At 49.6% G+C, this 16,587-nt stretch overlaps 1 protein-coding gene across 5 annotated transcripts in view; it reads right to left on the reverse strand.

Moving 5' to 3' along the window:
* Window positions 1–16,587, reverse strand: part of CNTFR (ciliary neurotrophic factor receptor) — a 203,419-nt gene that overhangs the window by 139,861 nt on the left and 46,971 nt on the right. For 3 of the 5 annotated variants that reach the window (XM_051804628.1, XM_051804630.1, XM_051804631.1), the window contains one exon: window positions 11,856–11,960. In XM_051804628.1, coding sequence (XP_051660588.1) covers window positions 11,856–11,960 — 105 coding nt within the window. Of the gene's footprint in view, window positions 1–11,848; window positions 11,961–16,587 lie in introns of those variants that run through there. The other 2 variants (XM_051804633.1, XM_051804632.1) reach the window with 2 other exon arrangements.

Genomic DNA, 16,587 nt, shown 5'->3' on the forward strand with positions numbered 1-16,587 from the left:
GCCAGACATCTGTCTGTGCCCTGTGGCTGTCCTCAAGCATGCTTCCCTTTGTTGCCATAAGACTTTTAAGAGAGCTGCTATGAGACAGATTTCTCTGTCCAACCTTAGCAAGCTGTCCCAGGCACTCCTTGTGCTCCTAGCAAAAAACAGCAAGGAAGCAGAAGTATTCTGTGTCCCTGCAAGATGCCAGAGACCAAAGCTGGGATGCAACCTGCTGGCATTACAGGAAAAATCAGCACCAGAGAACCAGCCACATCTTCAGGTGGAGAGCATTACTCCCGATGTCCCCGTGGGATTCTGCATACCCACTGACAAGCAGCACAGAGAGATCCACCGTGTGGCAATGCCAAGCACAGGAAGGATGCGCTCATCCCAGGGAAGGCACAACCAAGCCCTAGTCTGATGCCAAACTGCCCAGGTGCTCTGGCTTCTCGCCCTAAACCAGGATACCCTTTGGCTGAGCCACATGCTTGGGAAAATGATTCCTCTGGAAGTGTTAGAGACAGGGCTGCTTTTGTTTACAGGCTGCTGGCAATGGCGCTGTGCACCCCACGTCCTCCCCCAGCCAGGAGCGAGCTCCAAGAAAGGAAATTACACAAGCCAGAAGGTTTGATGGAATGAACCCATTGGGCGGCTTGAAGATAGCTATTAATGGAGAGCTTTCTCTAATTGCTTTTGTATAATCTGGGGCTGCTAGGCAGAACTGGGTAATAAATGAAATCCAATTACATTTTCTCTCAGTATTTATTTTATTAAGTAGAATTCATCAGCTGATGAAGGGCCCCTCGAGGTAATGGCTCATGACCCAGTGGAAGGCACTTTTTTTAGTATTATTATTTTCCCCACTCGGGGAAGCAGATAATTCAATTCCCCAGTAAGTGCAGACTGCTACCCCTGCACCGTGGGAAGAACGACAGGTCCCAGGGGTGCGGGGATCCCACAGGGACCCATGCTGTCCTCCCAGGCAGGATCCCTGCTCTGCCTGCTGGTGTCCCAATGACGATTGAACAGACGATTGAACCTCAACTTCAGTGTGCCAGCTGAAATGGAGATGGATCTACAGTGTGCAGCAGGTGTGGTGTGCTCCAGAGGGGACACGGCAAGAATCAGTGTTAATCCATGGCTTCTCTCCAGGAGACTGTAGATATTGGTGGCAGTGCTGTTTCCCTAGGATGTGTCTCCTATTGCGGGTCTCAGAGTTTGGGCTCAGTTTGGGCTCAGAACTGTGACTGAACAGGCTGCGAACACTGTGAACACCAGCAGCTTGGATCCATCATGTCCAGCCCTGCACCCCCGCACATCCACAAGGACCACCACTGCATCACTCTGTGACACATCACCTCAACCACTACTTGCTGGTGGTTTGAAACCCATTTCCTGGTGGTACAGACACAGTTGCTTCCATAAATGCTGCCCAGTGAGGTGACCAAAAGCACTCGTCCCACACGGACATGCCCAGCCAAGCCTTGTGCCACCATTAGCATGGTGTTGCCAGCACGTAAGGTGTCCATGGCATTTATGGTGCTGGCACCACTGCAGGGTACCCCAGCAACCAGGCAGCGTTTGCTGAAAGCCGTAGCACTGATGGACAACAGATCCCAGGCCCTGGCACAGTGCCTTCTTTGTGGTGTGAGAGGCAGCAAAACCCAGTGTGGGTCAGGAGGGCTTGTTCCAAGTGTATCTTTACAAGCTCTAGCTCAACCCTGTGGAGCAGGGATGGCCACTGTTGCACAAGCCCCTTTCTCCTCCTCCCTCCACATCAGAAAGCATCAATGGGGCTGGGGTTTGCCAAGTAATCACAGAGTCTGGTGCACCGCTATTGCCCTTCTGGTGGAGCCCACAGCAAGGGTTCCTCCAGCATGAGCAGGCAGGATACCTCGGGGATCTTGCACTTGGCTGCTGGGCTTTTCACCGTCCCTCTTCCCATCCAGACATTGACTGACGTTCACCCCTCACTCCCAAGCCCAGCGCCGATAGCCGCAGCTCGCCCAGCTTTCACTGCCATCTTGTCATACAAACAATTTATCACCCGCCAGTGAGTGCTCGTTACAGACGACAGACTCCAGTGTCCATTAATTAACAGGAAATACTGAGAGAGGCATATACACACGCACAAATCTGTCTGAGAGGTTTCCTACACCATCCACCACGGATGCATCCACGTGCTGCCACAGTTAGCACAGACTCTTGGAGCCACCGCAGAGGTAGCCAACAGCAGCCAGGCTTAAATCAAGAAAAAGTAACATTACAGGGAAAAAACGCCAGCTATGGAGGTGATAGAGTAGCATGGTTTTATTCCTGAATTAGTAAGAAACTACTCAGCTTAGGGATCAAGAAAAGGATAATGATTCGAGAACAGGGGAGCAAGCAGGCCATGTCCCAGCTGCTAAGAGTTTGGAGTGAAGGTGACTCCATAGACACCTCCAAAGGGCTTGCACACTCCTTTGTTGCAGGAACAGCTAATGCTTTGCCTAACCTTGCATGGTGGAGAAGGCATTCTTAGCTGCTCTACCTCCCTTCCAAGCCTTCCAAGGGTCCACCGAGGCAGTCCCCTATTGTGGCAGCAAACCTAGGGGTGCGAGAGCTTCCCCTCAGCAGCCTTACACATCCCAGACAACAACTGAGCAGCCCTGAATGAAGGCCTGTCAGCACTTGAGCCCTCACGCTGCTGGGCCAACTAAAAATAAATGAAGTGTAGGTTTAAGAAGTGCCATGTGTTGCTGGTCTTGATGCAGAACCCAGGCACAGAGGGTGAGGAAAAAGGGTTTCAGAGAGTAAGGAAAAGATGTTTCAGAGGAATCATCTGAAACTGGTCTGGTTTTTTGATTTGGGAATAAAACCTAAAACCAGTTGGAAAGGAGATCTAAACATCATGTAAAAATCCAGTGCTTCATCTTTTTCACAAGTGGGCTTTCACTTTCTTCTGCTGAGGCTATTTGCCAAGCACAACGCAGAAACACGACCTATTCGAGTTGATCCAAAACTGTTTTCCACCAAATAAGCCATTCTTCTGAAATCCTTTTGCCCAGCTCTGCTGCAGGAGAAGCTATCTGCTCATGGCAGACCACGATTTATGCTTAAATGAGCATTTGTGACTAACAGACAGGCTAGATTCATAGTGAAATGCATTATCAATAAATCAGTCAATCACTTCTGCCCTCAGCTCAGGGCTGAAGTCTGGAGTAACTACTCAGCACTTTGTCAACCTTTACTCCAGCAAAGTCTGGGTAAGAGACCTCAGGATTTAGCCTATTGATTGCTTACTATTGTTTGTGATGCCCTGCATGCGTTAGACATGCTCCCTTCAAGCAAGATTAAATACCTGGCTTATGGCATTGGGATTCAAGAGAAATTATCCTTTACAAGTACAGGAACAGACAACTCAAACTGCCTTGTGCAATGGTCCACTGTGGTGCAAAGGCACCTTGAACCCACTCTATCTTGCTGCCAGGGAGGATGGCACATGGAATTGGTGGCTCTCCCAAGGGCTGGTGTGGTAAGCCCCACAGTTGTAGCACATTTCTGAAAGTTATGCAATTTTGACTGTGTGTCCAGAGCCTCTGCAGCTCTCAGCTCCTCTGGGTAGTGTTTTTAGCAAGAATAGTAGAGTGACAGCTCCCCGGCAGCTTTGGGCAGCATCTCCAGCTCAAAGGCACCCTTAATACCTCTGTCAAACTAGGGTCTCTCGGTTTTTACATTTCGTTTGAAGTTAAGCTGATCTAACTTGGGTGAGTGGGCACAGACAGAGTTGCTGAACCAGGGCCCAAGCAAGTCACAGCAGAGCTGCCGCCAGCTCTTGGCTGGTGCTTGTGCCCCACACATCACCATGGATATTGAGTGTATTAATGCAGGTGGACACAAGTGACCATCTTGTCCCACCACAGGGCAAGCCTGGGACACTTGTTTCCGCCACAACCATAAAGCAAGAAAATACAGCAAGAAAACCATTTTCATGGCAGAACACCTCTTATTAACTCTCTGAATGCTGCCTGCCCTCCTATCTCCAGCTCCTCACTCCCTCTACCAAGGAGGCAGAAAAGTTTCTGCCAGTAGCCTTCAGCCTCCAGATCCAAGCCTGATGCCCAAATAAAGCCAGAGGATGACCTGACTGTCCCTACAGCACGTAGGTAGAACGCTGAAAGCAAAACTAGGTAAATAAGACTGCAAATAACTTACTCATAGGAGTCACAATGCTCCTGGGATTTGCCTTTACTCCACTGGTGCAATGGTTGGGATGACAACAAGACCTCAGCCAGCCCAAGATGGGAGTCTGCTGATTCCCATCTCTGGGAATCTGTCTGTTCAGTATGGTTTAAGTTGCTTCAGGGTTTGTGGTGGTTTGGGCTAGGCCTTCCTTGGTGACCAGTTTGTAACCAAGGAAGGGTCCAGATTTACCCAGTATTCCCTACGATTTTTACGTAAGCCAGATTATAAGAAGAAAGGAGGAGAGGTCTTCGTCCTCTTTCCTTCCGGCGGCTTGGAGGTGCAGGTTCCCTGCTGTTGAGTCTGCCGTGTTGGGGAGCGAGGCCTGGTTGGGTCTTGTCGACCTTGGGAGACAGAGGTTGCCGGCGATCGTTCTGGAGCGACCCTCGGTTGTCCCAGGAGAGTAGTGAGATATTTCTTTGCTAACTCTTTTAGTGGATAGATATTGGGCTGCTAATTGGGATATTTATATATATAATATTTTGGTTTTGTTCCTTTTCCCTTCCCCCTTCCCTTTCCCTTATTTTTAATTGTATATAAGTGTAAATATATTTATATATCTCACTTTGGTTGTCTCTCTCTCGTTTCGGGTTTTCTTTCGGTTTTTTTCTCCCTCTTCTCCCTGAGGTTTTGAGGGGGGGGGGGGGAAACTCTGGTGGTAAGGTTTGGAGACTTGGCAGGGAGCCAGCTTCAAACCATATCAGGGTTTTACCCACTGCTGGTGCAGAGGTAGGCACAGGGACACCACCACCTCCCAAGAACCCCTGCCATAGGCTGAACCTTATTAGGGATGAAGGGCACTTAGAAAGAAGATAAAGTCTCACTTTCTAAGGATGCTTCTCCCTGGTGACACCACCCTGAACACAAGGAAAAAACCTTCAGCAACTAAAACCCTGCCATCTCCTCAGAAAAAGAAAAACATCCTACAGAAGGACCTGGCAACTTTAGGAGGACAGGGGTGGGGGATGGAGAAAGTTAGAAATCCATGATTTACAGAATCCAAACCTAGACCACCAGCTGCTCTCCCAGCCCCATGGCATGCCCATGCATCGGAGATGGCATACCGATTCCCAAGTTTCACCCACACATCCCACTGTGAGGATTTCTGATGCTTGTCCCGCCTCCTTTTATTTCTGCCTGGTGCCCAACCTCCCCCTCTCCTCTGGGTACTTTTCCTGCTGCCGCTTGTTCCTGTCCTTTACAGCTCTGCTTGCTGTCACTCGCATAACCTTGCCTGTTTGGTAATTTGTGGCAATAAAGTGTCACTGTGGGGAAAAAATACAGCGTCGCAGCAGCATATAAATTTCTGATCCATAAATTGTGCTGGCCCCCACGTGCATGCCCCTCCTTTTCGATGTAAAGTGCAACAATTTAGGGCAAGAGGAAGAAAAAAGAGCTGGAAATATGTGATCTTACTGAAGGGCAGCACTGAGGTGTTCTCATCTGGGGCTGTAACAAATGCTGAGGGACTAGTGTGTGCTGTAAATTGCCCTGGAGACATCGGGCCTCGGTGGAGGCTTCCTAGAGCTATCCAGAGCTTAAAAAAGGAGGAAATAAATAAAGGGGGAAATAATAGATTAGACATTGCTAAGGGGTGCAATCAATGCTGCTGTCCCCCTCCTCTTTGAACAGCCTCGCTGGTGCTGAGCACACATGACCCTGGGAGCACCATGGACATGGAAGGGATCCAGCTGTGTGCAGCTGAGCCCCTTGCTCCTCTTCCCACCTATATGTGGGATCCTGCCCATCCCCATTGCAGCTGAACAGTACATCCCCACCTCCAACCACCCTCCTAGGGTATCAGGGGGACTATGAGGAGGTAGGTCTGCACTTTTTCCCTTCCACCTGGTACAGCAGATGCCCATTTTATGCAGACGTATCCCCTGCACCAGGCTGACAATGGTTCCCCATGGCTCAGAGGCAGGACTCAGTGGGGCAGATCCTCCCTCAGACAAATGCACCTCCACATTTGTGGCCCCACGATTTCCAGCTTTACTGTGCAGAGCATCAGGCACCCACCACCACAGCCCTCCAGGAGCCATGAGACTCACAGCAACCATGACACTCTCTGAAATGGTTTTAGAGGGAGTACAGGCCCTCTTACTGATGGTTATTTCTTTTAACTGGAGTACACAGCTTGCCTCCATCAGACCCCTCATATACTGAATTATCATCTCAGTCACACTGTAGATCAGCATCCCAGGCCAGTTGCAAAATGTCACCTCCAACACTACTGCTGCCAGTCTCCTAAGCTATGGCTCCTGTGCCAGAGCCAGCAGACCGTCCGTCTCCCATGGTCCTCAGTACAATGGGGTCTCATCCAGCATCCATCACACAAAACAGCAGGAAGACTTGCATTAAAGCCTTCTCCTGACACTGACATCTTTCTTGACATCTATGGCTCACCTGTGCAGCCCAGTAACACTCCTGTGAATATAAACAAGCAGGAGGGAAAGTGCGTTCACCAGACAGATAGCTTGGGGAAGTGTCATCACCCGTTGAAAGCCCATATGTGGTTTTGTAACAAAGGTATTTGCTTCCTGTCTTGCCCACTCATCAGAGGAATATACGAGCAAGGCTAAGCGGCACCCTGGAGACAGACTAAAACCAAGCAGAGAGCAAAGGATGCTTGGAGCACTCCGCAGGAGCCGTGCAGGCGAACACATTATGGACACCCTGGGGAGGAGAAATATCCTTTCTCCCAGGCTTGGGAATGGCACACAGCCAGAATCCATCATGCGACCATCCTGCACCTGACCAAGAGGACGTGTTAAAAAACCCAAAAGAAGTCAGGTGTTAATCATCAAAACTACCCATGGACAACTCCTTCCCTCCCGGAGCCACAATACACTGAGGCCTGAAAAGAAGCACTTATTGTGAAATCTCCATCTCACTGCTGTGGGTTGGTGCTGGGCTTGGGCATAGGAACACCCACGCTGTGCCACTGTGGGCCCTGGCAGACAGCAAGCCCCACACGAGCCAGCTGCGGGCCCAGGCAGCAAAGGAATCAACAGCAGGCTGGGCTGGGGGAGCAGAGGCACAGCCAGCAGGTCATGCAGCACTTGGACCACATCAACACACTGCTCTTAATTTTAGGAGCCCTAAGACAAGACACATGTTGATTAATTGGAGGAAATTCAGCCAGGGCCACTGAAATATTCTTAGAAGCTGTTGAGAAGACTTAGCCAAGCTCTTCAAAGCAACACATAGCAAGAGGATGAATGACAGTGGGCATAGCTGAAACAAAAGGTTCTCACGGGATGCCAGGAGAAACTTTTCCCTGCTTTTCCTAGGGTCAGAACTGAGGGAAAGTCAGCACAGCACCTTTAACAACAACACTCAAAGCTAAGCAGAATGAACCATTTATCATTCTCCCATTCCCAAATTCATGACTATTGTGACAGAGCAACATATGAAAGGAAATGAAGAGAAACTCTATCACATGAGCACAAACGCTCCTTCACACCAGGAACCGAATCTGGAGTTGCTAACCCATTTCATTCCACCCTTTTCACCATACCCTCAAAAATCACACATTTACAGAACATGTGTGTGTACAAACACTGCAAGACCTGAGCTAACTTGGCCTGAGGAACCACTCCAAACATGCAGTTTGCGTGGCTGATCCCAATTCCAATATTCTTGATAGTCTCTGATGAAGAAGGTAAATACATGACATATGATAATGTCAGTGGCCACATGTTGCTGCTTGTGAGGTTTAGAGTGAACAGTAGGAAAAATCTCTTTGCTAGGAGGGTGGCACAGCTGAGAGCCAGGTATCCCAGGAGATGGAGGATCTCCATGCTCAGGCTGTGAACCCTCATCTCAGCAGCCACACTGCTCTGATGTGACGTCTGTGGCCATTCTGCTCTGGAGCTTTGAGGTCTCTGGCGGTCTGTGCAAATGCAAGAACAAGATGAGGGATTGTTGGTCAGACTTAGTCTTGGTCACAGACTCCACAGCTACCTACGAGATCTCTCAGCTACTTCATTCTTACTGTCTAAAATCAGGTCCCTACTTGGAGGAACGACAAAGCCCACATTGAAGCACTAACGCTCTGGGCTGTGCCTGGAGGGGAACACACCTCAGCCACCAGATACAACATATTTCTTCAACCCAAACACTGCTAAGTACTCAGAAACTGCATAATCAAGTGACAGCAGAGGAGCTTTGGCAAGACATCTATCCATCTATAAATAGAGCTGTGTGTCCTTATCACAGGGCTTTGATGCGTTTGGGAAGAATATTTTTTCCCCTTCGCCACCGAGTCCCAGGCAGCACAGATAATGGGCTTGAATCGATCCAGCTCTAGTATTACTAAACTTCCTACCACCATGGCAGCATGCCAGCCTCAAATAGGACAAGAGAACATGTGTCTGCTCAGAGCCAACCACAAGGAGCAGGCAGAAAATTGCTTTTGACTTCAAAAAAAAAAAAAAAGGTGCTTTTTGCAGATTTGTTGATCAATCTACAATGTATTTTAGAGGTTTAAGAAAGTCAATAGAAACAAGATATATCATTGCTGCACAAGAAGCTGAGAAGTTGTATTTCTATTTATGCTGCTACTGGCACTTCAACCACCGGCTCAATGTCTTCTCCTGCAGCAAAGTCATGGGAAGGAGCTCCCTAACACTGCCACAGTTCACCACCCCATTGGTTTTGCCAGGACAACTTAACACTGGGGCTGGCTGGAGTCTGAAATACCTTAAATGTGTCACTACTGCACCTTGTGCTTTGCTTGCAGCAGGAGGACAGCAGGAGGACACAGGGACACAGGCAGTGGCCAGGCTGACGTCCCACAAACTGCAGTTTGTCTCCCCAGGTCTCCATCCACATGGGTTCAGCACACAAGTTAACTCAAGTCTCTTGGGATGCTCCAGGCAGTGCTGAGACAATCCCTTGGGATTTGTTGCTCAACTTAGTGCTGCTGCAAAACCACACAGGGAAGTGGCCTGCCCTCTGCAAACTCATCCCCAGGGATGTGACAAGTAGGTCCCTTGATGCAGGCACATCTGTGTTGTACCCACCATACCTCTTGCACCATCAAGGCATGGCTTGGAGAGACCTTGCACAGAACCTCTTGCAGCGCTCTGGCCCCCACAGCTCCACCACAGGGCACTACAAAGCATATTCAGGATTTTTCTTTCCCTTTTTTAGTATAGTGAGTCACATAACATGCCTTATCAAAACAGACCTAAATCATGCCTGCCTCTCCCCAGATCCCATGTAATGCATCAGCCATTAAACATGCAATTAGCTGCATTTACAAATCCGTAAGAGGCTCTCACCGGCTGTCCATCACTCACAGGCAGGACTGTTTGTATCCCTCCAGTGAAGCCTCTCCTAACGAGCCACCAGGAAGAGGATCCCACTGGAACTGGCCACATCCCCTTCCCAGCCTCCATAAGGCACAAAAAACCTTTTCCTGGCTTCCATGCTCTGCCTCAGAGGGTGAAGAATAATATGCGCATCAGGATTGGAAGGAGTTGGCTGTACACTCTTGGTCAACAGGCAAACTCCTTTTGCTGTTGGATGCCCAGCTCCAGACATCCTTCTGCTCCAGAGCCCATCCAGGTATGGGAAAACAGGTCAGGCTACAACATGGGAAGAAGAAACCAGCTAAACCAGAAACAAGGCTAAACCAGCAGAAACCAGAAAAACAAGGCTAAAACATATCCAATTGCCTGTCAGACATCCCACCTGAACCCCATCAATGGTCTCTTTGGGAGCAAACCTAGGAAAGGAAGTCAGTGATGCAGAGCAGGAACAGGCAGCTGAGGCACGAAGGCTGGCAGGAGTACCAGCCTTCTCTGATGCTTCTCCAACCCCCTTCCCATCTCTCTGCCAAGCTCAAGCTACTCCAACAGCATATCTTCTGAGCTGGGATTTTACTCCTTGTCTGCCACACACAAGCAGGCATCAGGGGACATATCATTCAGCAAATCCGAGGAAGAAACAAGCAGCATTAACCATTAGAATGTGTGTTTGGAGACCCCTCAAACTCTTTTTTCCCTTGCTCCCGTCTGCTTTGCTCTGGGCCACCAAATCCAATTCAGCAGCGCTCAGAGCTTGTACCAAAGCTGCGACGCATTTGTCAGATCCCTGACTAGACCCATGGCTAATTTTACAACACTAATTTATCTCACCATATTACATCGCTTTCATTTCATCCCCCCCCCGGATCCCATTACCGCCAGTGTACCTTGTAGCCAGCATGTAACAGTAATTGGTATTATTAGAGATGTACCCTACTCGAGCTGCTCTATTTGCAGAGCTGCGAGGAGTCCCGTGGGTGGGCTGATCCACACCGAGGAATGGGGAGGGAAGGAGTCCTTATTCCACGCCACTCCACGGATGCCACTAACAGGCAAAGTCAAGGGCAGGGCTTTGCTGCTGTAGAGCACCTCTGCATGCCCAGACCCCAGCCTATTCCAGCTGTGGCTCCATCAGGTGTTGTCCACCCCTGCGGGTCCTTAACCTTGACCTTTTAATTCCAGAGGCCACATTCAGCCTTGCACACAGGGAGCATTTCTGTCCTTGCTTGTGGCTCAGGGGATAAGGGACTCTGCCAATCCAAGGTTAAAGGGGCAGCAAAACACTCCTGGGAAGCATGATGCAGGGGTAGAGAGGCAGGGGACAAGCACAGGGAAAATTCATGACACTTCATGCTATTTTGGCCAACAGTTTCTCCTCTTTGGTATAAGCTATTGCTTTCCAAGATCAATGTAACCAAAGTCATGCAGTTTTAGTGTCTAAGTGAGAGACTGCGCTAGTCAAACGGTGACAATTCCTACTTAAGATGTCCTTGCGTTTAGAGACTTGTTAAATTTTAATTCATCATTTTCATTTCTCAAGGAGAGCATCAGCAAGCACTGGCTTCCCCAGCACGGCTATGCAGGCTCTGTGTCCCCAAGAGTGGCAGCTCCATTCACAGGCCCCTTCCCTGCTCCACCAGGGTCCCTGTGGCTTGGAGAAAATGACCCCAAATCCCTCCTCAAACAGCCCTTGTGTTACCACAGCCCCATACAGAGCACATATGCAACAGGTCTCAGAGGTGAGGCAATCTCTTGACCATGGCTGGTGGTGGTGTTGGTTTCCTAAGAGGATGCAGCCCTTTTCAAGCATAGCCCGTGGAGATCCATCACATCTGTGATGCTGCAGCCTCCCAGGGCAGGAAAGCACAAAGAATATCAAGCAGACCTGAGAGCTCCAGGCTGCGAGAGGTGGCACCTCACCTCCCATCACAAAGCAGGTCTGGGTGACACTTACCTGCTCCAGAGTGGTTCAGCCACAACAGGACCTCTGCTACCCTGGTTAGACGATACAGCTCTGAGCTGCCCCAAGGGCTTTCAAGTGGGGAGAGTTCTTTATGAAGATACTGTCCATGTACAGTCCATGACATGTATTTTCCAAGCTCTTCATGCAAACCTGGCCCTCCACATTCTAAATAATCACTGTCAGCATCTGTCCTCTTCGTACAGAAGCCAAAAGGCTGCTCACACACCAGAACCAGAAGCAGCCTTTTGTCACACTTTAATAAATGCCATCCTCACCAGAAGACATGTGTCCTGCACACCCACCATACCCAGGTAGTCCAGAGCACACCAATCAAGTACAAATTGGGTGAGCAAGGTTTTTAACACACCTCTTACCTCTCCACCAGTCCAGAGTCCTTGGGGCGTCCCCAAATTCTCATAAACGTCCAGAGGATTCTTCTGACTGCTTGACCAACCCTCGCTGCTCAGATCTGGGATTTTCTTCAACAAAAGAGAAGAGACAACCTGTCAGGTTACCAGGTGGAGCTCTGCCACTGCTTTGGGTTTAGGAAACAACCAAGGGAGGGGGGCATCTGTTTCCCAGCCCTGACAGCTGGAGGTAACTGGTGCAAACATGAAGCTAGTTTAGACTAAGAGCCCTCCCACATGAGCGTCACAGTCCAGCCCCAAAGCACGCATTTGCTTAATTGTTTCGATTCAGAGACATGAAATGGGAGAGGGAAAAAAAAAAAAATCCTGCAGCTTGGGGCATCTGTGATCTTCTTTAAAGACAGACAGCAATGCTCCCCAGATGAAACAGCACAGCAACACTACACTGTCAGCCCAGCACCAAGGCATCTGCCCACCAAGTCTTGCACTGCCTAAGCTCTAATCCTGAAAAGTCTCACACACATGTTAAGTGGTGCAGAGAGAGGCCACTCTGACTGAACCTGGGAGTATGAAGAGGAAAGCAGGAGTGTACGGCTTTGCAGCAAGGACACCAAGAAATGGGAGAGGAGCTTTCTGTGCTACGCCTGACACGCTGCCTAGTGAGATGGAGTCTGAGGCATTAGCATAGCCAGTAGTGCCCTCCCTTACAGCAGGAAATATGCTTTTTGTGTTAGACAAATTATCAGTTGAGATCTGTGGTCATTATCCAGCTCTTGTGGCTGAGGTTGTGTTTCCCCCCCCCCCCCCCCGCTTCTTTTTAAATGCTTTGAAGAGAAAAACAAAGTCTTACGGATCTGCATTATTAAAAATGAAAAATAAGAACCAAACTCCACTGGCAAGAGGAAGGCCTGGGAGTCACTCCTGCAGAGCTACTTTCCCCTGTGACAGCGGCTCCAAGCCTGGAACATCACAGGCTTTAATTAGCATCCAACCCTCAGTTGATGAGTTTTGCCAAAGTCCTCCCCAGGACCGCATGCAAAGCCTAGGTAAGTCAGCACGAGGATGCTACAGAAACACAAACTACAACCCCCATCCACTCTCCACCTTGCCTACAAAACCTAAATAAATAAATACCCCCCCACACCAAACTCCACTGGATGCCTGATGGAGAAACCCTCATTTGCAAATCGCTAGGAAATAATTAAAAAGTTTGCCCAGAGCTTAAAAGGAGAGAAGTGGACTGTTTGTCATGCCGGCAGCCATGGTGTGCCGCAATTTATCATGCTTGTCAGATGTCAGCCACCAAGAAATTTAACTCCAGCTGCCCCAAGCCCAGCAGCCGCAATGCCCTATCAGTCAAGAGCTGCTCTACCAGGCACCCTGGAGCTGATGAGTGGCAAGGAGGGGAGAGGGCTCCTCCCCACCAAGCCTCCTCTGGTTCTGCAATGCCAATGCAACTCTTTTGTTATTTTTTTTATTTTTATTTTTTTAAGCCACAGATGAAGCAGGACAGAGGAGACCAGGCTACAGCAAGAGACAAGACTCGTTCATCACTACCTGCCAGGGACCTGTCTGGGCTGTAACTTCAGCTTGGCAGGGATATGAGAAGAGAGGTGGGTTTAGCACTGAATACTCTCAAGCAGAATATTCAAGGGAGGGAGTGCATTATTATGGATACAAAGCACAAAATCCTGATGCCTTTGCTCAGAACCTGCCCATATGAGAAGGACTGACAGCCCCGGCCACCTCTGTGCCTTGTGCTGATGGGACAAACCACCCCTTGCCACAGGTCCAGCAGCCTAGCTTTCCACATGGAAGTCAAAGCATGACTTGCCTTTTAGGAACTCCAGATTGAGGTCAAACAGGGTTTTGGAGGAACCTGGCATGCCCAAATCAGGTCACCAGCTGAAGGACCTGATTTGGGGCATGAGTTACGGCTGAGCCAGTACGAAGATCTGTGAGTTAGGCTTCCCCAAAAACTGCCACCTGCCTTGGTCACAGCTCAGGTGGGCTCACATAAGGAGCAAATGCTGCCAGCCACAGAGCGTGGACAAGTCCTGGATCAGATCTCTGCAGGAGGGTTTGCATCAGTGTTGAGCTCACCCTGCATCACCAGGACTTGAGGTCTCAGCAATGCTACGGTCAGGGCACTTCATCAGTGTGACACATGCTTTATAGGGCCCATCTGGGCTGCCTCCACACAAATACTCCTGCTTTGGCCATTTCTGTAGCAACAAGCTGAGTTAAGAGGAACCTGCCTGCAAAAGCACTAACTGTTTAAACGAGTCCCTGCAAAACCCTGGAGGATGCCCAGTACCCATGGCATGCTGCATGTCCCACACGATGCATCTGCACAGTACAGAGAGGGCTAACAGATAACCAAACCACTTGCAAAAAAAAACACATTCCAAAAAACACAGCATTTGCCAAAAATCTTTCTCCCCAACACAAGCCGGGGCTACACCTTTCAGAGATCCGTGAATTTTACTTGGACCAGCAGAAGGGGCCCACAGTTTCCAAGCAGCAAGGCATCCCGTGCAAGAGCTGGACACAGGTTTTGCACTCACGTGTGCTCAAAGCACCGCAGTTCCTGCTGTGGGAACCTCCCTGCACACGCTATATATAACACACCCACACAGCAGCGTGTCTCAGAGCCTCGCGACTTGGCGCAGGGAAGGTGGATTTTTGTAGCATCAGCAACAGGCAGATCCCTGATGCCTGGCTGAAAACCTTCCCCAAAACTATCAGACCGAGTTTCGCAGCACAAAGATACTAAAATTTTCTCAGCACGACAACTGCAAGAATTTTTCTGTGTTGTTTTCTTTTTTTTTTCAATTTTATTTTTAACTGTGGATAGAATAATGCCTTTTTCTCCCCCGAACTCTGTTCTGCGAGCAGCTTAAAACTCTCTTTGCTAAAATTTTCCAAAAAAATTCAGCCGGAGGCAGAGACATGTGAAGTTTCAGTCCAAATGGTTAAAGGCTGGCGTAGTTTCAAGCAACTGAAGACAGGGGCTTATAATCAGAAGTGTCAGGCAGCCTTAATTATATTATTTCCTGAAGGAAATAGTTTTCCCTGCCGAAGTCCAGGAGTTATTAAAAAAAGTTGACCTCACTGGAACCAATCAAGATGGAGACGAGAAGCCTGTGATGGATTCTTAAGGCAGGCATGTTCATGCATCTGTATTTTCAGGGGTCCGGGATTTTAGGACAGGTGTTCCCAGACAAGCCTGGCCTTGTGACAGCCAATGGCCAGGAGCCAAGATGCAAAGCCCCCTCCCATCCACCCTCGTGAAGTGCCCTGAGCAGGGGCACATAGAAGCCCCATGCACCCAAGGAGGGTGTTTCCTGTGCCCAGATCGATTGCCTCACCAATGCAAGCAAAGAAAAACAGCCAGATGCTTTGTAGCTGTCAGGAGCACACAGGCTTTTTGTCCATCTCTTCCTCTGCGTCCATAAATAAAAGTGACAGCAACTTTATTTAGGACTTCTTCCAGTTAAGAGGGGATGGAAGAAAAGTGAAAAATGAAATTGTAGCTCAGCAGAGGTGGAAGGGGAAGATCCTGGAGGCACAGCTCAGGCTCTGCCACTACTGCAGCAGCCTGGGCTGGTGGTAGCCCTCACACTCCAAAATCAGCACCTCCATATCCCCATCAGTGCTCCCTTCTCTTTTGCTTTCAGACATAGAAATCCCCATCCCACATGCCTGTGTCTGCTGCTGCCCATCAACTCCTCAGCACTGCCTGAGTGGTTCAAGCGTCTGGAGTGAGTCAGAAATGGAATAACCATGTCTTTTTTCCTCTTGAAAGAGATTTAGAAAAACCCCAAATAATCCAGAGGAGAAACTCACCTGTTCCCTGTACCTATGCAAGGCTTGTACTCATAGCATCAACAGCAGCCCTGAAATGCAGCTCAGCCCTGTGCAGCTCACCAGCATGGCTGAGCAGTGGGTGCAGCACCTCCACCAGCATCCACTACCACAGAAGGTTCTGCCTGTTTTGGCTATAACCTCCAAGTCTTTTGCAACTGAGTCAAAGAACAGGAGAGAAGATGAAGTCTGCTCTGCAAGAGGGCTGAGCACCCTTCAGACCCAGCCCCAGGCAATGCCCCCCCCATGGGAGACCACAGCCACGGTTTGAACATCCCAGCCTGGTCTCCCCCCAGCTTCCTGCAGCATTTCCCAGCAGCACAGCACCTCCTGTATCTCAAAGGTATTGCAACACGCTGATAACACAAGTTTTGTTTCAACCTTCATCCCACTTGCACCACTGCAAGCGTGATACCACAATCCAGTCCAGACAGGGGCTGCACCATCGTGCCAGTTCCCAGGTGCTCAGGGGCTTGACTGGAGCTAATCTGGAGTTGTGCCATGCACTTGCACACAAACACAAACACTCAGGGTAGGCGTGTAAGAAAAAGAACTCCTCCCTGTCCCCCGGGAGGGGTGCCCACCCCATGCAGAAAGGATTAGTGTGGAAGTTGTGTGCAGCTCCCCAGGGGGAGAGAGGCTGCCAGTGACCTCATGGGTTTCTTCCACCGCTGCCCTCTCCGCTGCCATGAGTCAGAGATTAATGACAGGCCATTTGTCAGCACCAGTGGCATCATCACCAATCTCATTTCTGAGCAGACATCTGACCTTGCTTGCCTCCCCGAGACCTGTGTTACCGCACGGCTCCAGCAGCCTCCTGACAGCTCCCAGGGGACACAATGCAAGGCAGGGAACCAGTTGTGACACAGTC

This window comes from Manacus candei, unplaced genomic scaffold, assembly GCF_025592945.1.
Source record: "Manacus candei isolate 608988 ecotype Guabito, Panama unplaced genomic scaffold, ASM2559294v1 h1tg000061l, whole genome shotgun sequence".
Taxonomy (NCBI): domain Eukaryota; kingdom Metazoa; phylum Chordata; class Aves; order Passeriformes; family Pipridae; genus Manacus; species Manacus candei.